This window comes from Talpa europaea (genome assembly GCF_964194135.1).
Source record: "Talpa europaea genome assembly, chromosome: 4".
Lineage (NCBI taxonomy): Eukaryota > Metazoa > Chordata > Mammalia > Eulipotyphla > Talpidae > Talpa > Talpa europaea.
In genome coordinates, this window is record NC_140070.1 from 112,818,880 (window position 1) to 112,846,556 (window position 27,677).

General features: G+C 36.9%; 1 protein-coding gene across 2 annotated transcripts in view; it reads right to left on the minus strand.

Moving 5' to 3' along the window:
* Positions 1-27,677, minus strand: part of LPP (LIM domain containing preferred translocation partner in lipoma) — a gene marked incomplete at both ends in the record, with an annotated part of 409,233 nt that overhangs the window by 337,203 nt on the left and 44,353 nt on the right. For both annotated transcript variants that reach the window (XM_084231570.1, XM_084231569.1), the window contains one exon: positions 2,341-2,453. In XM_084231570.1, the coding sequence (XP_084087696.1) occupies positions 2,341-2,453 (113 nt within the window). The remainder of the gene's footprint in view (positions 1-2,340; positions 2,454-27,677) is intronic.

Consider the following 27,677-nt stretch of genomic DNA (forward strand, 5'->3'; position numbering starts at 1 on the left):
TTTGTAATTTTGTCAAAGTTCCATGTAGGAATTTTTTGTAATGAACTCCTTTGTCAAAGTCTTGTTATTATTCCTGCTATTGCTATTTTTATATAGAAATAATTACAATGTCACAATATCTGTGTAGTCATTAAGTTTAGCAATTTCAAATTCATCTGTATTTCATTAAATTAGTAGAAATAGAGTTATTTTTAATTATGAGGACTCTGAGACTTAGTGTGACCTGTTCAAGATAACATAACCAGAGTATGCTGATCAACTAGTATTCAAACACAAGTCTTCAGTCACAAGGACAATCTAGTAAAATTAAAGATTTTAAAATAAGTAAAAAGCTCCCATGATAGTGCAAAAAAGAAAATAGACTTATTAAGTTAAACAATATGCAAAGAACTCTCATCAACAAAAAAAGAGGAAAAGTATATAAAAGGCGAATATTAAGTGTGTTTTTTTGTTAACAGAAAAATCTAAAGATAATTAAAACAAATATTACTTTTATTTACCAAGGGATTTCTTTATTACTGAAAGTAAACATAAGCTGTGTAGACTGACATTGAATCTTTGATTTTACAACCTTAGAGCAAGGAAAAACGTAGGAAATGTGTAACATATATATCTAAGACATAAAACTTTTAAGAGCTATTAAAAGATCTAATCTCAATTGGAGCTTACTCATTATGACTGGAACTTACTAATTTTAACTGATCAGTGGGGAAAAGAACCTTCCGCTATTCCTTGAGATCTACTATATAAAAACACTCCCCAGGAAATCCATATGGCTCCTTCCCTCCTCTCCTCCTCTAAGCCTTGTTTAGGTCATTCTCTCAGGTTGCATGTCCACCTGAGGTTGGATACATCCCTTTCCCATGACCCACAGCACTGACTCTTATTCCCATGCACTTTGTAATATACGTATTTTGCTTACTTCTACTAGTTTCACTCATGTAATTTTCATGAGGGAAGAATCCTACCTGTCTTTTTTCCTATAGAATTCCTAGTGCTATCACGGCACTCACACAAAAACACAGAATATTTGTTGAATGAGCCAAATCATTGCTTCCTATGTGTCATCCAATCTGAAAATAGGAGGGAATAAAGTAGACAAGACTGAATCATTGAAGCAGCTATTTTCCATATCTATTCCTCCTTAGAACTTAGTATGAAAAAAGGTTTATATGTAAAGATAGACCACAGAGTAGGAAAAATGTGCACCCAGGAATCAACTCAAAATGAATCATGTTTCACCCATATTCTCACTCTGTAACTCCTCACTCTTCTTGTTTTGAAGCAAGTATCAGAAGTCATTCCATTTCATTCACACATATTTCTGATGCTTCTCTTAAAGATAAGGACTGTCTTATTTTTCAGCCTATTGACAGTAACATCATCAGCCCCCAAAAGTAAGAGTAACATTATAAATTTGCTATTTAGTTTCCCTTTCAGACATGAATAGCATTTATTGCCTAAATACAGGAGACTAGTTCAACAAATGTCCCTACAAAGGCTGAGCGTGACTTCTAATGCTTCTTCTGAACTTCAGCCATGAGTTACTTTGCAATCAAAAACTCTGGAGCATAATACTTCTACATAGGGCCTCCCTGGTGGCGCAAGGGGTTAAGACACAACCCATGAAGCTATCCACAGCCACTGCAGCACGAGCTACCCACATGGCACAGCAGTCCTCTCCTGACATGCCTGCTGCTCCCCTCAGCAGTGTATTTCAGTCAATCTGCCTGTCCTGTTCCCCACTCTGTCTCTGGTGAATCTTCTCATCAGAGAAGGTTCTCTGGCCTGTACCCCAGTTATTATATGCATAAATAAATAAATCTTTTAAAAATTCTTCTATATAGTCAAAACAGACTATAAATGTACCCTTGACTTCACTCAGAAAAGAAAACCTTAAGGATTTCTAGATGCTTTTGCTAGAAAGATGCTGCTGAAAAATTAGGACCAATAGTTACCAACAAAAACCTTTCTCATTTAGAACGCAACATATGTGGTTCAGAAAAAAAAGCAATAAATAGCATAGTTCTATGTCCCCAGAAGAACAAGAAAATGTGGACTTCTCAAATGGCATACCTAAAAAAAATGGCTTTTACTTTTGAAACATTTCTAAGTAAAAAGATTTTCAGGTTTTCAGAAAGTAAGCCAGCAGAACTCTGAAAATCTTGAGATGGGTATTTTGCATTAAAATAACTTAGTTCTTTGTGAATTTTAACACTCTCTTTAGGCTCTACATAAGTAAATATCCATCTCAGAAACAATCGCTGAATTCATGAGCTTACTTATAAACACAACTTATATAGCATGGTTTCCATCGGTGACTTCAACCAAAGAACATACCTGCGTCCTGAAAGCACCTTCATCAAGGGGTGGTGGAGGAGGGAAGTTTCCAGAACCAGGTGGAATAATACAGGGATCATCTAGAGGTGGAGGTGGGGGTGGCAGAAAATCACCTATAGAAAGGAAAACACACATGCAATTAATATGGATGAAATATTACAACACTTTTAAAAACTGTATTTGCTGGCATTTTATTGCTTTGTAACTTTACTGCTTTGACACATAATTTTTTGTGCTGTAGAGCAATTATTCCCTATCTTAGTTCTCTTCAACTTAATTAGTAGCTTTAACCTTCAGAAGAATGAGGACCAGATTTGACACTCAGAAGTGGCAAAAAAAAAGCTATTCTAGTGGGGTCTGGTACATTTAACAAGAATAGGGAAGGCTGTTGGGTGGTGGAACACTGACATGCATATGCTTGATGCTTGCCCTCAGTAAATTTTCAATCAAGTTGAAAAGGAAAAAAAAATGTGTAACAATTAAAGATATTACAAAATGCAATTTAATACCTACAAAGTCTTCTAGAAGTCAGTATAAAAGAAAGCTTATGTCCAGGTAGAGAAACAAGGAAAACTTCACTGGATCATTTCAGTGGCCCCTGAACATTGTGGTAAGAGAGAAAGTTCATCTAGACAGAAAGACAGGAGGATAAAGGCATAGATCAAAAAATTCAGGATTTAGGGCTCCCTGGTGGTGCAAGTGGTTAAGACGCAACCTATGAAGCTATCCACAGCCACTGCAGCACGAGTTCGGTCCCTGGGCAGGGAGCTACCCACTTTGCGTAGCAGACCTCTCCTGACTCACCTGCTGCTACCCTCAGTAGTGTATTTCAGTCAGTCTGCCTGTTCTGTTCCCCACTCTGTCTCTGGTGAATTCTCTCACCCCCCACAACTCTGGCCTGTACCCGAGTTCTTGTATGTATAAATAAATCTTAAAAAAAAAAAATTCAGGGTCTAGAGAATAAAGGGCAAGTTACAATATGACATAAATATCGGAACATAAAATAATACAAGTAGGTTATAAAAATTAAAGCAAAGAAGAAAACAAGCTTTGAAGTATGCATGTTGCCCATGTAGCAAAGCATTTGAAGCTGCCTAAGTGCAGTGAGGACCCATGAAGGATTTCTGAGAAGGGAACATTAGTTTACAATATGATTAATTAAGACCAATATAAAAGTATATGTAGGAAAGATTAGGAAAAACTGGAATAAGAAACATCTGATTGGGAAATCTAAACACAATTCAGGTAGGTAGTAATGAGGGTTTAGGATAGCAGAAAACCAACATTGTTGCCCAATAAGAAAAGAACACTGGAGCCTCCCTGTTGGCACAAGAGATTAAGTGCAGCACTACTAAGCTATTGCCAGACCATGCACCATAAATTCTATTTCCAGGCAGGGAGCTAACCACATGGTGCAGCAGACTTCGTCTGTCTTGCCCGCTGCTCCCCTCAGCAGTGTATTTCAGTAGATCTGCCTATTCTGCTCCCCACTCTCTAATGAATTCTCTCACCACACTCCCCACCATCTCTCACCTATACCCCAGCTCTTATATGCATAAATAAATAAAAATAGAGCTTTAAAAAAATCTGTATTAAAAAAAAGAAAAGAAAAAAAGCACACACTGAAGTTAGCATTGGTTTAAAAAAGGCATCCACCCCTAAAATGTCAGGTGTGGTCATACAAGGTCTCTGTGAAATCGTCTTAAATTCTCTTCATAAGAAAAAAATTCTACTGGGAACACAAACTTCTTTCAAAAAAAAAAAAATTCTGTCCTTTTCATCTTGAAAATAATGTTTTTAGACATATAGGGGCAATGTTCTTCTCTATTTAAGAATAAGCAACTTTTACTTGCACTTCAGCTGTTCCACATGAAGTGCAGAGCACCCATCTCTATCACCAAATGAGTTAGTTTCGGATAGTACCAAAACACCACAACTTCGGTCTTCAGAAAAAAAAAGAGTCTAAACAACACGGTAGAAGGATGGTGATTCATATGGGTTATTCTAATGTAACTCTGAGATAGTTCACGGGGTCTCCATTCACCATATATATAAACATTCTTAGCATTGGAAGAATTAAAAGCTGTCAACTAGAGCTCCCAACCATATTCACACTACCAAGCAACCATATATAATAATATTAGAGTACTCTGCCCATTAACTCTTACAATGCACAAGACACTGCCTTAAGACCTTTATATACTACCTCTCGACCCTATAAAAAATCTATCCTAATAGCTCTCGGACTTTGGGGTTCTTCAGGGTATCTGGAAGGTCTTGTTAAAACAGAGATTGCCCCAGTTCATCCCCAGAAAGTCTGATTCAGCAGGCCTGGGATGGAGCCTCATAAACTACATTTTTAATAAATCCCCAGGTGTTGCTGATGCTCTTGGTCCTGGAACACTTTAAGAACCACTGCAGTAAGCAAAATACCATACTATCCCTTCTTTAGACCTCACAGGATTAGAAATGTTCCATGAATTATGCTATAAGTAAACATGCCTGCTTCTCACATACTTTTGGGTGTGCACATCTGGGGACATACTTTGTATTCTCATTAAGGTTGTAAGTCTCACAAGCCCTTATGAGTGCCACCCAGCGCTTCTCAATATTGGTGATACACTGAAACACCAAGAAAAATAAAATAAAAATTCTGCTGTCCAAACTTCATCTCATACCAATTGAATCAGGACCTTGGGTATGGGAGGAAGGGCTGTCAGTCATCACAGATGAACAATATACAGCCAAGATAGAGAAACTTATTTGACCTTCACTTGGCAAAAGAATGGACTAATAAATACTTAACAACTATTAAAGTAAAAAGAATCTTCACCAAGTTCTATTCTGTCTTTAAAATCATAATGGATAGGGAAAGTACTTTCACGGATTTCTTAAATAATGGAAAAAGGAGACACAAGTTGATGGAGACTTTACCATCTAACACTAGCTCACAGTCTGATTTTCAGGTTCAAATGTTCTATCTGAACCTCTGCCTTTTCATACCTACTTTACAAGAGGATTTCTGAGCATCTTTATATAATTCAACAGATTATCCTGTCATAAAGAATTGTCAGAAAATTAAACACTATCAGAACTGAACTAAAGCTTAGAGATCATATGAAGGCAAAAACAGAGGCCCACAAAAGCCAAATGAACAGACAAAATCCTCACTGAAAATCAGTGTCAGAATAAAAAGTCATGCTGCCTGTTTCTAAGGTCACTTCCAGCTCTATTCTTCTTGACTCTATTTCTGCAATGAAATTAAATATAGTGAGAAACAGGTTGATGGCACTCCTGGAAGCGTGAAAAGGAGCAGAAAAGAAAATTGGATAATATTATTTTGAAGAAATAACTTGAAAACAAAATAAATCTAGACTATTTTCCAGGCAAGATTAGGCAATTTTTAAAATCCATAGTAGTAACTTCATAATAATTATCTGCTTTAAGTTTAACTAAGGTGTTAAGTTCTCCAAGTTCAACCACCATAGCCTTCTTACTGCATTCTTTAGTATGAAATTCACATTTTTAAACAAAGTAGGTGAGGGATAAGGGTCTAGAAAACAGATACACAAAAGACAAAAGGGTAGAAATGGGCCCTGACATAGTTAAGATAGTTGGAAGGAAAAAAATAGCTATCTTAAAATCAGACTAAGAGCGACTGTGAGAATTCCGACTTTCATTTCATTTCCGTGGGTAAATAAACAAAGGGAAACACTTCTAAGTTGCAGTAAGAATAAGTTCAGCTAAGTGGGAAGGCAAAATTGAATTTCCATGCTAAAGAAGATGGCAAAATGGAAAGAAAAAATGTGCGTATGTGTGTGTCTGTGTGTGTGTGTCTGTGTGTTGTGGCAGGGAGGTCCTCTTCATTTTATTTACTTTATTTTTTTAAAGATTTATTTATTTGTACAAGCACTGGGGTACAGGCCAGAGGTGTGGGAGCATGAGAGAATTCACCAGAGACAGAGCAGGGCACAGAACAAGCAGATCTACTAAAATACACTGCTGAGGAGAGCAGCGGGTGAGACAGGAGAGGTCTGCCACACCATGTGGGTAACTCCCTGGCTAGCTGGGAATCGAACTCGTGCTGCAGAGGCTGTGGACAGCTTCACAGCACTGTGCTCAACCCGCTGCACCACCGGGAGGTCCTCCTCTCCATTTTAACACAGAGAGCATCTCACTTCGATGCTTAGGTAGTGATCCTCCTCAAGAAAAGCATTCAGTGGAGGGTGAGGGGCTAGAACAAAGATGAGAGGGAGTAGAATGAACTCTGCAGAAGGACTATGGGTGTTTGGTGATGGGTATGGTGTAGTAACAACACCTGACTGGGGGGGGGGGGCTATACCTTTAAAACATAAATGTTGTTGTAAACCAATATTACCTCTATTACAATCAAAACAGGGCCTCCCTGGTGTGTGAGAGGTTAAGCACAGCACTATGAAGCCATCCACAGCCTCTGCAGCACAAGTTCAATCCTTGGCTGGCCAGGCAGCTACCCACATGGCACAGCAGACATCTCCTATCTTGCCTACTGCTCCGCTCAGCAGTGTATTTCAGTCAGTCTGCCTGTTCTGTTCCCCACTCTATCTCTGGTGAATCCTCTCACCCTCCCGTGCCTCTGGCCTGTACCCCAGCTATTGTATAAATAAAAAATAAATCTTTAAAAAAAGAGAAGTATCTGAATGGAATTAGCAGCAATAATTTCCTCCCAGCAATGCTTAGCTGTAGACCTTCACATTAGTGCATGCCCTGTCCTCTACTCACCTGGGAAATCCAAATGATACTCTCCAGGCCCTACAAAGTACAGGGACACTGTAAAACACTCAATAAACCCAAAATATAACAGAAGCTCATACAATCAGGGAAGCATAATGATACATCAAATCTAAGACAGAAAAATTTGGTTTTAGAAAGGTTACTTTAGAAAGAAAGTGACCATGCCCATAAACACCCCCTCTGGCCTTTACCTTCACCATCTAAGGCCCGCCCACTTGCAGAAACCATTCTTCTGTCAATTACCAGGTAAAATGGCTGACTTAAAGTTACATAGAAGATGAAATATAGAGCTAGAAATGGATCCCCACTCTGCCTTGGGGAGAAGTGAAGAAGGATCTCAGTAAAGTTGCTCCATAATAAACAAAATAATTCAGCTAATATTCAGAAGTTTTTGCTTTTCTCCAAACATGAGGCCAAGAGATAGTTAAAGGGAGCATTGGGTAAATAAACTACATCCCTGATTCCCAAATACTGTTTTATGTCAATTTACGTTAGAAAATAGTTTATGATGCACGCCATTCACTTGAAAAGAGAGTGATGACTCCTCATAAGTCAGTGAGGCATATTTTCTCCTTCTATCCTTTCTAGGCTAGTGACAACAGGACAGTGCACTGAGAAGGTGGCTATCTGGGAGTAGTTCAGTGGTTGCCCACTGTGCTTACCCTCTTAAGATTGGGCACATATGAAAGAATCTACCTAATCTGGTAACTTAGATTGAGAAGACTGAAGGTGATGTATGAAATGGGAACTGCAAACATAAGAAGGATTGGCCAACCTGACTCAACCTGCTGTTTCTAGGAGCAATAGAATAAAATGTCCACTTACTCCTGGAGCCACAGCCTAGGCACCATGTCACTGTGATCAGAGCCCTCTCTCCTGCAGAGAGATTAAACACTCAGGGAGCTATTAATAAATCAGCCCCTGGATGCCCATTCTGCTCTTGCTCATTCAGTGGGCATGCACCATTGAGAACGCTATGGAAAATGTGATAATTACCAGAGCAAGCTGGTCATTCCTGGTTCCCTGTCCTCATTGTCACCAAAATAGAAACAACACCCGCACCTCCGCCCTTAAGTGACACATCTTTATCTGTAAATGAGAAGATAGGTGACCTTGATGAGGTAACTTCAATTCTTTATTTCTCATGCTAAACATTTTTAGAGTGCAGGCTTTTATTATAGATAATTATACATTAGAAAATTAACCTCTCTATTTTCCTGTCATTTTTACCTTCTGTTGTTTAACAGAAAAAAAAAAAGTTGATTTTGATAGCACTTAATTTTCTAAGTAAACAATGTCATTTAAAAGGAATGACAAATTAAAAATGGTGATAAAACACAATAATGATGATAGCATAGGAAAATCAACACTGTTGGATGTTATTCATATATGAATAAGATTGTTAAAAGATGAAATTCTTCTCAAGAAACAATAAAAAGCAAATCAACAAATAACCTAAGTACCCAATGACAGGTGAATGGATTAGGGAGATGTGGTCTAGATACACAATGGAATTCTACCCAACTATTGAAAAACAAAGAGAGAGAGGAAATATTACCCTTTGTGGCAACATGGATGGGACTGGAAGGGATTATGCTAAGTGAAATAAATCAGAAGAAGATAAACACTGTATGTTTTCACTCATGTGTAGAATATAAAGAAATAAAAAAAAAGTAATAGAAAAAAACTAAACCAACACAAGACCTTGAGATCTGACTATGGAATTGAGGCTACCAGATAGGGAGGGAGGAGAGTACAGGAGAGAGGAGTCCCACTGATTATGGTGGAGGATTGTGGAGCCTTAGTGGTGGGTGTGGTGTGGTAACATTCATCTGAGGAGGTGTGAACCTACACTTCTAAATCATAAAGTGTTGTAAACCAACATTACTTAAAAAGGATATAAAAGAATATAGTTTAAAAGAATATAATTAAAATGCTAATTAAATATTTATACACTTTGATGCAGTAATACCACTTTCAATAAATTATCCCACTCAAGAAGTAATCAGAGGACAGAGAAGCAAATTAAAGAAAATTCACAACAAAATATAATGAAAATAACATCAATGAGCTATTGGTATAAAATTTCATTGCAGTCAGTCACACACTGGAAAATTATGCAGCTATCAAAATTATGATGTTATCTAGATCTCATATCTATTTATTCCTTTACTGAGTGTCTTTTACATGTTAGATATCATTTTAGACCCTACAGGATAGACTAGAAGGGGGAAAAAATCAAATAAAAACAAGCAAAAAGAATAACATAGAATTTATGCTTTATCCAGAGAAGAATCATTTATGAATTAAATATTCATACTGAATAGAAAATAGTCACAAATACTACATAGAAATATAAAGTAAGGACAGGGTACAAATTGCTAGAGAGTTGGTAAAATGTTGAAATTTTAAAGAGAAATGCTGAGAAATGTCTCATTGAGATGGTAATTGAACAAAGACATATCTAGTGAGGGGGTGAGTCATGAAGAATCTACAACTACAGGACAAACAGTTTTTGGGATATTATCATGTCAGGAAAAAAATGGGCTACTGAACAGTGTTTATTACATGTTTGCTTTTTTTTTCTTTTGTATATACCTGTATGTTTACCATGATTCTCTATAGCTAATGGGATGACAAGTGTTTTTTTTTTTTTTTAATTCATTCTCTGTCTGGCTTGTTATACAATAAATGTGAATTTATAGGAATGCATTTTTTAAAAAATCACAGGGAAGTTACTTTGAAATGAATTGCAGAATCTACTCAAAAGCAATGTTTAATTTTAATACACCACTATATTTACCCAAGCCAAAATGTAATGTCTCCGTCATCTTTCTAAATAACTTAACTTGAAATGTTCTTTAAGGTTGTCAAATTAAAAGCAAGAAGAATTATTATCTTAAAATAGATGAAATCTCCCTTATTTTCAAGTAGAGAGCTTCACTGCACATTTAGCTGATACAGATTCCTTGGGCCTTCACCGATTTCCACAGTCCTCTTGTTTAATGGCAAATGCAGTCTACATGAAGCTGAAATACCTTAGCACATAGCATCTAAGTATACTGTATTTCACTATCACACAGTGGTTGCTATTTGTTGAAAAACAAATTCAATTTTTATTCAAAAACACTGAATGATCTTCAAATAATATGAAATTAGGAGGACAGTCTGGTTCTGCAAATGGACTAGAAACAAACTGCACTTTTAAATCTACTAAGTCATTTGTCTTAGAAAAGCACAGTAATTGCAATCCAAACAATAAACCACACCATATATTTTGATTTACAAAGATGGGCAGTCAAAAATAGGGCAATGCTTTAAGCCTAAGCCTCAATCTTCTATCAGCTATTGAAGTATCATTGCTCCCAATAACAAAAAGTGAAATTCTCTCCATTCAAAAATGAAATAAAATTAAAAATTCATGTTGTGGACAGAGAATGAGGCAACAATCCAGGAAAACAAAAACTGTTAATTTACCACTGAAAAAGGCACTGGCAAACAAATAACAGAGTATGGAGAGAATATTCCCAGAATGCCCAGTTTCCTTACAAATGGGACATCAACCTGTGGATCCCATTAAGACCAGAGGCTTGCCTTCCTTCCAAAGAGGGTGATGAAGCTTGAAGACATGTTGTTTGCCATGGGTCACTAATTCTACCTGTGCTCTATCTGGGTAGAGGGAGCCATCCTCACCCAATGACACCCATTGTTCCTACTTGATTTAGCTTTATCAGAGCATATAATCTACTCTGTGTTAGTTTAATTGCATGTTTACTAAATTATTAGCCCCATGAGGGTAGGTTCTCTGTTTAACTAATGGTTAATAAATAGTAATATTAATAATGTTACTATAAATTATTACAAATCTATAGTATATTAAACCAATTCCTTATATAAGGATAATACAATGTGGTACTGGTAGGTCATACACAGGCCTTGCAGGGTACTTATATATGGATAGTTAATAAAACTGGTCTTAAAATAGCCAGCTAGTTTTATTGTGTTGCTGTTATCATTGTTATGATTATTTTTACATACTACCTTAGTGAGAGCATGTCTTCAAGATAAAGGCACAGAGTTTTTATCCCTAAAGTGACCCGAATCTTCAGAAACTTTGAAATCATGTGTAATGTACTTGATATTTCTTCTGTAATAAAACATCTGTAGACAGGTCTTAACACAGGTCTTCTCCACAAGGTATCTAGAAATTCCTTTAGAACCTCAAGGAATTTTAGGAAGAGAATCAGATCTCTCCCTCTAAAGGAGAGATGGGGACAATGAGGCAGAGGAACAAAGAAAAGTGGAAGAAGGTACAGCTAGATGGATAGACAGATGGACAGACTGATGGATGGATGGACAGAAACTCAAAATGTTAGTGCCTGAGGACTTGAAACAGATTTGAGTTTTAACCATGGGTGTGCATCAGAATCTCATGGGGTACTTTATTCTATTGCACACACTCAAGTCCCATTCTAGAATTCTTGAATCAGAATCATTGGGGTTGGGCTGCAGACACAAGCATCTTGACTACTTCCCCAAATGATTCGGATGTACAACCCTGACTGAGTCATTAACTTCTATGGAAACACTAAGTAAACCTGTAGAATTATCCAAAATTAAAGAAGTCTAAGGAGATATGGCAATTAACCACAAGGTGTGGGCCAGATATGATCCTAGACAAGAACAGGGATATTAGTAGGATGAGGAAATATGAATACAGTAGATAGATTATTGAGTAGTACTGTGTCAGTGTTAATTACCTAGTATTGGTAACTGTAATGAGATTATGAAATATGTCAACATTTGAGAAAATTAGATAAAAGCTAAAGGAAATTCCTTTTATTCTATTTTTCGATGTTTAAAGTCTGACATTTCATGATGAAAAGTTAAATTTTAATTTGACATAATCTAATAATGTTTTTAATTATTAGAGAAATTTTTGAACTGTGTGGTAAAGACAAAGAGTCAAAGAGTATAGAATCATAGCCAAAAGCACTGTGATCCCAAGCTTTCTAACATCTATCTGAGGACACATTTACCACAGTACATGGCAGATTCAGAAAGCAAAAATGAGAAGTGGTGAGAATATAGAAGAACTTACAGTACCCCAATAACTTTAGAAGACTATGCAGATAAGATATGGAAAGATGATCAAGAATATGAGAAATATCATCCACAAATTACAGGCCTAATGAAGCATGGATAGGCCAGTCACCCTGGCTTGATGATCAGCACCAATGAAATCCCATAAAGTTTCCTTTTCCCCACAATTGGAGCCCATCCGTCTGCCTCAGAAGACTCTTTGAGAATAAGAATGGCTATATGTGACCAGCGGCCTCCTGTGATTTTTCCAGTCTTCTTTTTTATGCACAAATGACTTCAAATTCTTCTCACTAAGAAATTCTTGTTACTATTTATATAAAATGATGCCAACCATTACTCACTCTCCTTCAACCCAGCCATTTCATCCAGTCTGAGGTTTAGCAAATGCACAAATGTTTTAAAAATAATCAAACAGAGACACTCATTTCAATTCAAGGTGGTTGTTTTTTGGCATGTATTTTTTTTCCCCAAAGGAATACTGAAGCTGACAGGTACTTGCTCTAAAAATTTACTTCACCACCTGCTAGCTGAAATATTGCTTTCATGGATTTATATTGTATTAAAAGGTCACTGGCTGTTTAAGTCTTAAACAGTTTTAATCATTCTAAAAGTCTCTTAACAGTAAGAAAAGGAAGCTCAGAACAAACAGCAGCAGGGACTCTAATTAAAAGGGCCAATTCATCTAATTTTATTTGGGGTTAATTATTCAGGATTCACTCTTTGATGTGTAAGGAATAGCAATTAGTAATTTTAGTGATTTGAGAATCATTGGAGGTGTAATCAGTTAAAAATGAGTGAGTGTTTACAACACAAGATGGTGAATTAGTCTCTCTCAGCTGGAGAACAGGAACATCAGGCTCCAAGAGATCAAGGCTAAGGATTTCAGGCCCTCATAATAACAGTCACTTCAAAATAAAACACATGTCAACAGCGTCTAGTGTTGTTTTCTCTTAGCTAAGGCAAGGCCCCTAAGCTTCATGAAATTACCTTTAACCAAATCTCCATCTTTACCTTTGTCCCCAATCACTTTGATCTCTTAGGCACTTGACACCATGGTAACTGTAAACATATTACATTAAAAAGAGCAATTCTGAATGAATTTACCACTTACAAGCAACATAAAACCCAGAATAAGATGGCACTCTTTATTCTGTGTTTGCATCTCTGATTGATGGCTGGGCCTCTCCATCCAAACCTCTAGCTCAGTGCTCAAAATTGGATTCAGATAATTGAGAACTGCATACCTTCTCTTACATTCCCTGGTTTTTCTATCTATTTTTTATTGATTCAATCATAGAGGTTAGGAAAAAATCCTTTCTCATTTCTTTTCCTAACAAACCACACTAAATATAACAAGTGATATTAGTTAGACTAAAGTAATCCATTTATTGTTCTTTATCTCCATTGCTACCAAAATACTGGGTAGTTAGCTCAGATATATACTTCAGAAAGAGCCTAAATAGTTTACATTCTTTCTAACTCAGTACTACTTTTCCAGCTAATCTTATATAACATTGCCAGACTAAAAAACCCCATTTACCCACAAATATCCAAAGTTATCTTGAAAAAGGAAAACATTAGTGGACTTGCCTGATTACAAAACTCACTACAAAGTGACAGTAATCAAAACAGTGTGGTACTGGCTTAAGGACCAACCAAAATAAAATAGAAAAGAGACTTTAGACATAACTCTCACATACATGGCCAATTAGTTCTACAGCAACTATACTGGAGAGATAGAGGGTGCTTTCAGGTACAACAGGCTTAATAAAACTCCTGCTTAAGTATCCCAAGATTTGACAGAAGTTAGTTCTGAACAGTCAGAATCTTGAAACAGGCTGTGAGTTGAAACACTCCTCCTATGAGTTTATGGAGAGAAACATGGCAATGTCAGGTAAGTGTGCATTCTTTGAGATTGCTGCTGCCCACTGCAGCCCTTAGGGTCTCACAGTTCAGATTGCTCACTCTGGCTAAGTAGCATACTCAAAAGTTTGCCCAACTGTGTCTCCTTGATTGCTTGACTCCATGAATTAGCTACTACCTTTCTCTTCAACTGGATTTCCTTCTTATCATTTCTTCCTATGTAAACTCAAACTATTCTTGAAGGCCATGTCAACTGTCAACACTCACAACCTTCCTTGATTGTCCCTGGGCAAAGACATCTTCCTACATCTCAGCTCTTTGACAGCCTCAAGAACTCTCACATGCATCTTGTTGAGGGCACATATCATGAAGGATCCACCACTCCTGCCTAAACACTTTTTTCAATGCCTCATAGAGTTCAGATAGACAAGGTCTAAGAAAATATTTGCCAAGTAGGCATATGCATGATTTCTTGACCACTAAAAGTTAAATTTTAGTCAAATAAATTATTATTTGAAGGAGCTGAGAAACTGAGTGGTTATCAAGCTTAACATATGTGTATGTATAGGTGAGAGAGGGGAGCCAGGAAGAAAGCGAGAGAATGAAAAATTGAAAGAAAATCCACAGAACATCCTTCCCCATCTGGTTGGTTTCCACAAAAGGACTATGCTCTTGACTCAATCAATTACTCAGATTATTGAGAAATAAATATGAAGTAGAATTAGTTTTAAATTATTTTATTGTAATAAGTCCTTTATTTACATTTAGAAACTTAAATACACAATATAAGTATTTACTGAATATATACTAACTCCCAATATGATATTTCACAAGGGTCCAAAGAGTTAGGAGAAAGTCAGAGAGCAAAAAGCACGGTATAACTAAAATAATAGCAAAATGAAGTCCTAGCAGCCAAATAAACAAATACTATGCTCTCCCCAGAATATTTAGAAATCTTGGAAAGGAACTATGTAAGGAGCTTTGAGGTGGCACTAACTTGGCACATCAAGTGCTTCTGAAGCTGATTAACCCAACATTTTTTGGGGGCCGGGACTATTACTAGGTCACTTCTTTTAATGAACAAAGTGTTCTTGAACAATTTGCAAGACATAAACAAGCCATTGTGATGAATTAATCAAAGAGGTCAGTTTTGTCCTCAAAATCGACCAAAACAGCCAAGTCACAGCCACCACCACCACACCAGGCAGTCAGACAAACAAGAACATCCCAAAATCCCAATGGCCTTTACTTAATTGTGGTTAGGCTCTTCTTTGCTTACACTGACCTATTAAATCCACACCCACTCATATACAATGGGCACGTTCTACATCAATAGCAAAATTCAAAAGATCTCCAAAATCTACTGGTTACTCATCATTCATTAACTTATGTTTTTTGAAATAAAACAGAAATTCAAAAAGTAAGAAGTTCTCTTTAAAAAATCATGTTTTGTGTTCTAGGGAGGCATCCAAGAAAAATCTCATGCCTTGTATTTCATTCATTGTGCTTTCTTCACTCCCTCAAATTAGGAAGACATGTGATGGAAGACAGTCCCCAAATGCAAATTTTGGTGACGTGTTCTGGGCAGAAGTTCAGGTACCTTGTTATTTGAACAGACCTGGTCTGGCTGCCCAAAGATGTAATTTAGCTGAGTGAGGAACTCATTCCCTCCTCCTGCTTCCTTTGGCCAGCTGCCTCGGAAGGTCTTTCATTCCGGAGGGCAATGGATTTATTGCTCCCTTTTATTTCTCCAACAGTAGTTCCAGTTCGCTGAGTTTCAAGTTCAGTGAGCTCAGCCTTGGCATTCAAGGATCCCCTCATGTCTCATCCTTAAGAGCATTTGTCCCAGGTCCATTTGCCAAGGACATGGTGGCAGTTCCCTTCCTGGCACTTGAGTCTGCAATATTATGCTTCTTCTTATAAACAGACCCATTTCAACACTAGAGTTACCTCTCCCAGTCCTACTGGCACCTTCATGGCTTAACTGGCATGAATGGTACCGACGTATAAACCCACAAAATCATCAGATTAGAAGGGAATTAAACAGAATGATGTGTACTACCCTATGAAGCAGCAAAGAATGGTCAAATGGCCAAATCCAGGTCATCTCCTGATTTTTTTAAGTGAAGTTGTATTGGAACATGGCACAGATAGTCATTAATTATTATCTATAGCTACTTTTCTGTTCTGTCAGCAGAATGGAATAGTTGACGACCTCATGGCCAGTAAAGCCTAAAACATTTTTTATATAGACTTACAGAAAAGTTTGCCAGCCCTGATCTAGTTCTTGAACTCATTTTGAAGATGAGAAGATTAAGATTCAGAAAGGTTAAACAATGTTCCTAGGGAGAGAATAAAACACTCAAAGCACAATAACTAGGTCAGTGCTGAGCATATGTTGCATACACACTCAGTAATACTAGTTCTCTCTAGTGTTGACAGGAACGTTTATGCTCCTTTAATGCAGAACAGTGCTAAGATGATTTTCTTTTTTTTCAAGACAGCATTGGTTCCCTGGAGAAATTCGCTGTCTAGAGGAAAGAACGGACATATAAACAGATAACTTCAAAATAACATTGTATTTGTTTGCAATTGTTGTTGCAATAAATTACCACAAGTAATTGTTTAAAATATAAATTGATTCTTTTACTGTTCTATAAATGCAAAGAGTGTCATAGCCATCAACAGGCTAGAATCAAGGTGGCCCACAATAGCATTCTTTGCTGGATTCTCTAGGGAGAACACATATCCGTGCTCTCCCAGCTTGTAGAGACTGTTCTCATCCCTTGGCTTGTGGCCACCTTCTTACATCTTCAAAGCCAGCAAACCTTATTGAGTTCTTTCTCATAGCATTCACTCCACACATCTCTTCTGAATCCAGCCTCCATTTCTAAGTAGCGTGAAGACAGCTTGAGGCTGCCCAGGTACTCCAGGACAACTGCAACAGCTTACAGTCAGCTGATTAACAACTTTAATTCCATCTACAATCTTAATATTCACAGGGTCCAGAAATCAGGATAGGCACATCTTTGGGGAGCCATTACTGTGCTAAACACAAAGTGCCATAGAAGGGCGTGCACACAGGGCTGTAACCTCAAAGATAATTCATCAGCCCCAGGGCTGAGCTTAAAAAGGAGCAAAAGCTCTTTCATGGTACAAATTTTCTGGAGTTCCCCATAATTTCCTCAAAATTTGTCACATTTCAGCATATTTTTGAATGTAAATATATTATTTAAAATAGTTCCAGGGTGTTTCATGCCCATTGTTCCTTTCTTTTTTCAGCTACCATCTTAACATCATATTTAAGAGTAAAATAAAAAAAATATTAGATATGAAGTTGAAAAATTTTAGGAAGCAAGTTTGAGTTAGAATTTCGCTAAAATGAGTTAAATACTCACTGTGGTGAAATTGGTTTCCTTTGGTCCCTTTTGTGGGTCAAGAATGTCAGAAAGATTAGGGGCCTGTCTACAGAGACCACAGTTAAGACCTACTCCATCTTGCTGATGGAGTAGTAGAAGAAAAAAAAATTATAGCAATTTTGTGATGACCTACATGGCAAAGCCTTAAAAGGGGGAGGTGATAAAACCTATTACATTGAGAAAAATATATTTTATGATTTAGTAAAAAGGTGGTACTATATAAAGATGGAATATTTTATATTCAGAGGTATATTTTACCTCTGAAGACAAAAATATAATTGAGACTAAAAGACATAAACATATGAGACTTTACTGTTATCATGAAGAAGAAAGAAAAAGTGTAAGTTTGTTCAGAAAAGTATAGTTTCACAGAAGCATTAATAAAGTATAGCCATAGAATTTAACTGCATTTATAGATCCTGAGTCATAACAGTGAAAACTAAAGAAATTACCTGGTTTGAGAACATGTGAGTGCCAAATAACTGGAAGTATTCAAGTAGAGGCATGAAGTCTACTTGACATGAATATTATAAAGGAGATTTGAGTATTATTCATCCAAGGAACCCAGTAAATGACCTTCAAAGGGCCTTTTAAATAGTGATAGTTTATGATCCCATGACTCAAGGTACAGGGCCAATTAATGACAAAAAGAGACTTAGGCTTCTTTTTAATGCGTAGAGTCAGAAAATGTCTCTTGATCTAGTGATGGGGTACATATCCTAGGCACTTCCCAAGACTGAGGCATAAAAATAATTCTCTATGGAAGACCTGGTGAAAACCAACCTGTGATGTGTACGATACCAATGTCTGACCCTTATTCCCAGGTCCCACTGTCCCATTGAAAAATAAAACATTTTATATTCAGAATTTCTCCCAAAACTATATTCCACCCCTATCCACCCATAATTCTTTAAAGGGAAAATGAAAGATGACCTAGAAGTATAAAGGAGCACACACAGGCTGTCAATCCTCCCAAGTCCTACCCACCAGGAGTCCATAAATTTGCTTCATGGAAACAGCATCTTCCCTTTGACTTACTAGGTATGTAAAGATCTGGTAGAAAGGCTTCAAAATGTGAGAATTTTGTGACCTGGCCTTTGTTAACTGAGATGGAGGTGATGCAACAACATTTCTTAAATTGAGGTGTACACATTTCCACACTTTACAATAAAACCAAGTAAAATACCAAATTACCAAGACGGAAAATTCCCACTGTAAACAACTAGAGCTACCCAGAAGAGAAAAACAAGACATCCAGTCATAGGAGCTAAATGCCCTCCTGTTAGAGAAAATATATACACATTCCCACGCAGAACCCTTTCCTTGTGAATAGAGCTAAAGGTGCAGGAAATAGCTTGATAGAGACATTATACTACTTAGACAAAACTGAACTAGATTATCTGTTTGTTTATTAGATTATGGCTTTAGGCACATTGTTCTTCACTAAGAGCTCTTGACATGAGCCAGCACACACATTCTTTGGAATGAAGGCTTTTGTGAGAGTATTTTATGGTACTTAGACTCTTGAAAAGACTTGTGAAAGCCCTCACACCAGAGGATTAAACCCAATCTTTGGGGCCACCACATTAGGAGGGTCCAGTTCACTTCACACAGCCTTAACTAGGACATGTGAGCTTTCTTGGACATAACACCAAAGAGTTCCAACTCATTCATTGTGGAATTTCTCATGTTAAACCCCACCCACTCATCTTAGCCACAAACCAAATACCAAATCCCGAATGCCCATGGATGAAAATGAAAGCAGAGTGTTCCAGAAATGGAATTGTACTAGGTTTCATTTCAATCCACCCCACTCTAAAGGGGGATATAGATTCATAGTTTTATTTTTATTTACATTTTAGTCTGGGCCATTCTTGAAATGCTAAATTATTTCTCAGAGTGTATCACCCCACATATTCTGAGTCCATACTTTGCTAACTGGATCAAAGATCATAGCATTCACTTAGGTTCTACTCTGTTGTGTTTGTTTTAATAGTAAGACTTTCTGAGTTTCCACTTGGGTCTGAAATTAGACCAGTGTGTGTGATATTCAAAGAGTTTCATTTTAAGCTTCTTTTAAAGGATACCAAATGGCAGTTCATTACAAACCAACAGAGATATGTGTGGAAAGACTATGCTTTTCTAGAAACAGAAGGACTTACAACACTTCATTCAAGCATCTTCATTCTTTGTTTCTCTGATATTTAAAGTGCTGGACTATGAAGTACCTCTTAATTCTTTCACTATAAAATAGTTACAGGAAATATTAATTTATTCTTGTGGTCAATGATTTTTCTATTTTGCTGCTTTGTTGATGATTACTATCATGAGGAAATCATGATATCTCAGTGTTTTACCCATCATCAATAATATTTTAAAGAAATGATTTTTACACTAAAACTTACAGAAACCAATTGGGTATACCTCAATATTTGCTCATTCTTTAACAATACTGTACAATAGAACTTTCTACAATTTTAGAAATTTTCTGTTTTGTACCAGTACTTGCCATGTTTGGTTATGGAGTGCTTGAAATATGGTTATTGGCAGAAAGGTTATATTTTCAAATTTTATTTAACTTTAATTTATATTCAAATTCAAATTGGTAGCTCCCACATTAAACATCACAGATTTAGTAATACTTAAAATGGTTGTTTTTAATCCTTAAAATTCTGCTATAAAGGGAAAAAATCCATTTTTTTCTCTGATTCTAGATTTCAGCAACAAATAACCTTATTAAAGATTTTTATATTAAGAGCTAGAACATGAACACACACCTGCATGTCCACTTATTTAACCAATAATAACTTTGGGAAGAATTTCCCTTACTTTCTCTTGAAACTCCAAATCCAAGAAGTGTGGAGCACACTTACAGATGAGAGACTGTGAGTGGGAACAGTTTTCTCTGTAAGAACTGGCATAACATCAATGAAAATCAGCAGTGTGGAAAGCCTTGGGTGCCAGGGCTGACTTGGGCTTATTGTAAACCTGGGATGAATCTCTACACAAGACACTTCTCAGGCTACACAAGGAGGTTGTGATGACCAAATAACAGAAAGGATGCAATAATCTCTTAGAAAAGGCAAATATAGAACAGGCAATGAACAAAGCTGGTTACAGTCTACTGTCCATCTCTGGGAAAGGGAGATGAACAAGATGGCCGTACCTCTGGTAAAGTTTCTATCCAGGTTTGATCCTAATCATGGTGTGCTAGCATGAAGCTCCTGCCCTCTGGACAGAGAGGATTTCATAAAATTAGGTTAGGCAGAACTGGACTCCTGAAAGTCCTCTTTCTTATTAAAAATACTACAAAGGTGGCTAAGAAACTGAAATTAAATTGTGCTCACACAATAACAGAGATCAATGGAACAAACATACACAATAAATGCATTGCAAGAGACTGCGAAATTAATGAGAAAATTAACTAGAAAAAATTTTTTTTTTGTGGGGGGACCCTCGCCAGTGGCCGGGGATCGAAATGGTGCTGCAGAGGCTGTGGGCAGCCTCGCAGCCCAGCGTTCAACCACTGTGCCACCAGGGGAGGCCCGAAAAAATATTTTTTTAGAACAAGTCAAAATCCTGACTGATGCTATTGATTTCACAGTGGAGTGCTCAGGATGTTACCAACTCTCCCAGCTGAGGATCCTGCTTCAGTGAGTAAACTTAGATACAAAGCAGATTCCACTCCATTAGTGGACATTCTATATTGTGAATTTATATCAAATTTATCAAAAGAACACACTCCTAATCACACAATTTCAGAAATTACCAACTTGGCTTTTTATTACCTTAGTAACATTCCTGGTTTTCAACACTTTACCAGTGTTCTTTCAAAATAAAAACTTCAATGTGAAACACATAAATGTGGTTTTAGACTAAGATGATTTCCAGAAATGTTGCCATGCTTTTCAGACATAAATGAACAAGCTGGTATAGTCTGTCATCATGTACTAGGAATAAAACTAGTACTGATAATGAGGGGAAAGGATTAAGAAGAATGCTGTTCCAAACATAACTGGGCCTAGAACAAGTCAAGTTTCCTTGAATGGACAAAGGCTGCCTTTCAAGTTCCATTCTCTGCAGGAGAAGGCATTTAATCCAGAGATCAGTCATTTAAAGTCTTCAAAGGACAAAGTTAAAGAATACTTAAGGAGTACATTGTTAAATCTCTTTGCATAGGATGGACGAAACAGAATCTGAAGTAGAGGTGCCATTCTCAAGAGTACATGGATAATTTGTGAGAGAACTATGAACAGTCTTGCTATCTGCATTCCAACTCAAGCCAAGTCTAAGAACTATGTGCCCTTTGTTTATGGTTCTTGTTCAGATTCAAAAAACAGGAAAGGCAGACATATCCAAGAAAGTTGGTGCTAGCATTGATGAATAGAAAGATGTCTTCAAATTAATGAAGCAATTGTTTATTTTCCAAAAAATTTCATCATAAGGCAGACAAAACTAAAGCTAGAATTTTTACATAATTGACTAAATTACTGAATGTGCAGGAAATGATTTCATCAAACTGTTGCCATGAAATTGTAACCATCTCTCCAGCAATCTTTTTTGAATGTAGTCATTTTGGTTCAAGAAAAAGATTCCTGAACACAGGAAAGATAAAAACTGTTGACTCAAAGAAAACATGGACATGCAACTGGTATATTTTCTTGATCACAAAATGAAGGATCCCAAATGAATAATCAACTTACATTATTAAAAGGAAAAGAAGCGTATTTTAATCTGATTCTATTGATAATAATCAGATATTAAAATTCCCCACATATGTTATAATACAAAGCCTTATCTTTCCCTAAGGTGAGATCAGACTAGAGCCCTTTCTTTCCCTTAAAGTCAGATTATACTAGAGGGAGTCCCAGAATTTTATTTCCCTTGGTATTATTTTAAAAGGTAAAGTGGGCCTCCCTCGTGATACAGGGGTTAAAGTCTCTGCTACCAAGCTATCACCAGCCACTGTTACATGAGTTTGATCCCCAGCAAGGGAGCTACCCATATGGCACAACAGACCTCTCCTGTCTTGCCCGCTGCTCCCCTCAGCAGTGTATTTCAGTCGACCCACCTATTCTGTTCCCCACTCTGTCTCTGGTGAATTCTTTCAACCCCCTACACTTCTGGCCTACACCCCAGTTCTTGTATGCATAAATAATCTTCAAAAAAAGGTAAAGTTATGCTTAAGAGAACTGTTTTGGAAAATAGAGCTTATTTACCATATCTCCTGGTAAATTTATTGTTGAATAGGAAACACAATTTGAGTAATGGGAATCAGGAACTAGTGCATAAAAATTCCTCCTACTGGACTAGTCTGAGATACACTAATGCATGAGGCTCTTGTGAAGATATGCTATGAATCCAAGCAACTGGCTGCACTTACTCATAATCTGGAGCCAACCGTATACCCCTATGTTCCTATTCTCATTTCTGTCTCACTCTTATTTTTTTTTCTCTTTCCTGCTTCCTTGTGTCCACTCATTCCAATCAATCAACATATGCTATTCTATATCAAACACCTTCTTTGTGCTATGCTTGCTACACAAAGACACTTCCTTGACTTAGGGAATGGGCGAAATCACTGTAATGAAGTACTAGACAGCATGCTCAACTGGGATTATTTCAGTATCTCTATATTACAGTACATTTTAAATTAAGACCACAGCTATGCTTATATAGAATACCAAATGATAGTCTAGATAATTTAAGAACACTTCTTATTTGGTCTTCAATGCTAAGGAATAACTAATTTGAATGTAGTTTAACTTAGTGGATAACTACAATAAAGACAGACCACTTTGGTTATCTCCCAACCAAATTTACCATTTATCCAATAATCGTTCCACACGGTATCCCAAATGAAGCCTACACCAGAAAATAGAGAATTCAACAAAACAAAAGACTACATTTTCTAATCTCCTTTTCCATGAAATAGGAGTCACTCCTATGCCAAGTTAAAGCCACAAGATCAATAAATACCTTTCAAAAGGTCACCTGACATGATTTTCATGATTGAGAAAAATCTTCTAAACAAACACACTTCAGGTTAAAAATTAATATTTATAAAAATAGGGCCTCCCTGGTGGCTCAGGGGTTAAAGTCTCAGTGCTATCAAGCTATCACCAGCCACTGAGGCACTGAGTTTGATGCCTCATCATGGAGCTAACTCACATGCCATGGCAGACCTCTCCTGTCTCACCCACTGCTCCCCTCAGCAGTGTATTTCCGTAAATCTGCTTGTTCTGTTCCCCACTCTGTCTATGGTGAATCCTCTCACTTCCTGCACCTCTGGCCTATACCATAGTTCTTGTATGCACAAATAAATAAAAAAAATCTTAAAAAAATAAAATTAAATTAACAATAATAATTAAATGATCTTATATCTGGGATGAGCTTAAAAATAATCTAGGGTAAAGGAAAGGAACAGTTGTATAAATGAGATAAGACTGGATATATCAAACTGTTGCTGATGCTGAATAATAAATTCATGGAGGTTCACTATAGTATTTTGGTTATTTTGCATTTTACTTGTTTCTATAATAAGACTTTTTAAAAATTAAAAAGTATATTTTTAAAAGTTATGACAGCAACCTTCAATAAGACAAGCCTCAGCAAAACATCAGATTAATTATATTCACCTCATTTCTTAGTTAAATCCACTGTCCTCATCTTGTAAAGTTAAAATGCAAACATTTCAGAATCAGAAAAAAACCCCATTTTCAAGCTAGTCTCTGCCAGTATGTTAAAAGTCTTGTGTGGAATAAAAGTGCCTTAATTCCATGCTGAACCTTCTATACATATACACAATTTACTTCATATCCTAGCTCTCCTTCAATTATCTCTTCAGGAGCTTAAAAAGGCATCTCATGGATGCAAAACTAATAGTACCACTTGGTTCATATTTACTGGAAACTGCTTACACTGGAAACCTAACTTGTGAATGCCTGAGGTAATTGTGTAAGTACAATATTTGCATTTGCCTAAGGAAATGAACTAAAAATACAGAATCTACTGCTCCATATATCAGCTCATATCTTCATGTGGTTATGCTGCACACTCTATTATTAATAATATGACTATTATTTGTACAGCACCAATCCCGTGACCTCAAAGGATAGGGGATTGCTACCAGATTGTAATTCAAAATCACCCCCCTGAGGAGTGCAAGTGTTGGGAGAATTGACACTTAAACATCATAAATCCAAACCCAGGAGCATTTCACATGCTTTGACGCGCCACAGTGAGGAGTTATTATCTCACTCTTCTTGGTGGGGATACTATAGCATTTTAATGGCTTTTCCTCTTTAAAAAACAAGATGTAATTGGAATTATATTGGCACCTAAATGCCCAAGTTCCCACTTTTCCTTTGTACTAGAAATTCTTTAAAATGCCATTATTTGATTGCACAAGCAAGATTGCAAGTTTAGAAAAGGAAGTGTAGAGTAGGAAAAGATCATAATGTCGTTGCACTCACCACTAACTTCACTGAAATAGCTCCTCTCCTGGATCTCCCCAGGAATGGAATTATTCACACTTAAAGAAGCCAGTCCCTTCTGATAAAGTCTTCATCATTTCTTTATTTTAATTTTTTTTTTTGCATAGAATAACTGTGGTGTGGGCCAGAGGTATAGGGGGTGAGAGGATTCACCAGAGACAGAGTGGGGAGAACAGGTGGGTTTTACTGAAATACACTGCTGAGGGGAGCAGTGGGCGAGACAGGAGAAGTCTGCTGCACCATATGTGGGTGAGCTCCCTGGCCAGGTATCAAACTCAGGCCCTTGTGGTGATAGTGCTGAGACTTTAACCCCTAGGCCACCATGGAGGACCCTACTTCATTTCTTAACAGTTCCAAATTCTGAGGAAGATTCCACCACTCCAAATCTACCATCCATGTGACTTCCAAATGTTCACAGAGAAAAATGAACACTTCTTTCTAATGGTTCTCAAAAGATCCTCTTCCAGATATAAAATCAAGTGACTCTATAATAAATGCCTATTGTGGAAATGAAAGGTTAGTACCAGAGTTTCTAAATTATTAATGTGAAGATTAGAAATGCATAATTTTTTGCAAGGAATAACACCTAAGATTGCTATCTAAGCCATCCTAAAAGTAATTATAGACAACCACAATGTCACTACATGTACTTTTCTTCCTGGACATTGCTCCTTTCCTCATAAATCACAGGCATTTTCCTAGTGCCCCAGCTGCAGTTGTTTAGTTTTTTGTTCATTGTGCTCACATTTTTGTTCATTGTGCTCACATTCTTCTAAAACTCAGAAGCCAAAGTTGGCTCTGTCATCAGTGGCCAAAAGAAACACAAAGCTTATTTGAAATATCAAGGAATGTGCTCACACCTTTAAGCATATGCACACACATCAACTCCCAATCTAACTCCCATTTACCAATCCCATTCAGAATTAACCAACTATTCAAGTCCAGCACACAAGCCATTGCCACTATTAAGCCTTTGCTGATTTCTTCATTCAAAACATTTTCTGTTTTTATTGTATTCTCATAGTAGATGCCCTGTCTCCCCATGTCATCATCATTTTCTACTTTGTTATTATGTTTGTATCTACTTACCCATAACCTCCCTGCTAATGGAAACTATGATTTACATAACTCCCTACAGCAGTGTACAGATATTTATGTTCATGACCCAGAATAAAAAAAAAAAAATCCATTTTAAACTGAGTTCCAGGGCCTCCCCAGGTGGCACAGCGTTGAATGCTGGGCTGCGAAGCTGCCGGCAGCCTCTACAGTGCCGGTTCAATCCCTGGCCACCAGAAAGGGTCCCACATGGTGCAACAGACCTCTCCTGCTGCGCCCGCTGCTCCCCTTAGCAGTGTGTTTCGTCAGTCTGCCTGTTCTGTTCCCTGCTCTGTCTCTGGTGAATCCTCTCGCCCTCCCGCACATCTGGCCTGTACCCCAGTTCTTGTATAAATAAATAAGTCTTTAAAAAAAAAAAAACTGAGATCCAGCAGATATACAAGCACACACAGGCACAAGTTTGTATAAGCATATACACATACAACAGAAACAAAAGTTTTTCAGATAATACCTGCCCTATCTACATGTGAACTTTTTTTTTTTTTGTATTTGTTTTTGCTGGTTATGTCACAACCCGCTAAATCTGATCCATGAGCTACTAATTGGTTATGACCCACTTTGGTAACATACCCAGCAGTCCATAGTGCAGATCTTCGTACATATTGTCAATAGATGTTGGAAGAAAGGATGAGCCAGCTAACAAAACCAGATTTGCTTTTTCACATCCACATTTATCAACTGTAGCTCTTTGTCTACTTTTAAAAAGATACCCTTAAAAAAGGCTCAATAAAACTACTACCGTCTTTACTGGGAGCTGGTTTTACTATCTCCAGAATATGTTACACTAATTTTTTGCCCTAAAAAAAAAAAAAAAAAAAAAACACCAAAATTTCCTTTCTCATTCTCCAGTTAGAATACAAAGCGTTCACTTTAATTTTCATTTTTTAAATCAAAGACATGTGCTGTTTTCAACCATAGTTTCTGTCTTTTATGGACAGGTGATAGAATTCCACTGAATTAAAATTTCATGCACAATATCAAATCATTCACCAATCAGAGGAAGCTACAATTTGACCATTCTCCCTCTGAGTGTATTTTATTAATTCTAAACATTAATTAAAGAACTTGTGAAACCTAGTCTTTAGCTTCAAGAATATCACATTCTCCTTGGTGTGTACAGATTCCCAATTATATGAAGTACTCGTGAATCTTTCTGGAAATAGAAGGCAGTCTATCAGAGTTCAATACCTCCCTTTTTTTGCTTGTTGGTGCTTATCATAATAGTGTTTTGTTTATACACAATGCTATTATTAATAATGGTTTTGAGATGTCATCATGCTCTCAACTAAAAATTTAGTCTATATAATAGACTGCCCTAAAACCACCCAACCATCCAAAGTAGAACCTATGTTATCGTAAATGACCTTCTGCCTTAATGACCTATGTGATTCTCATCTAATTCAGCTCTTATAAAATAAACATAAAAATCAGATATTAACAATTTATACCATCTCACTTATATGAAAGCTATTTCTACAAATGTTCTGAACTAAGAGAACTTGACTTTCCAATTACATATTTTGAATGCTTTCTAGAAAACAAGATAAACAATTAGTTCGTCTTTGTG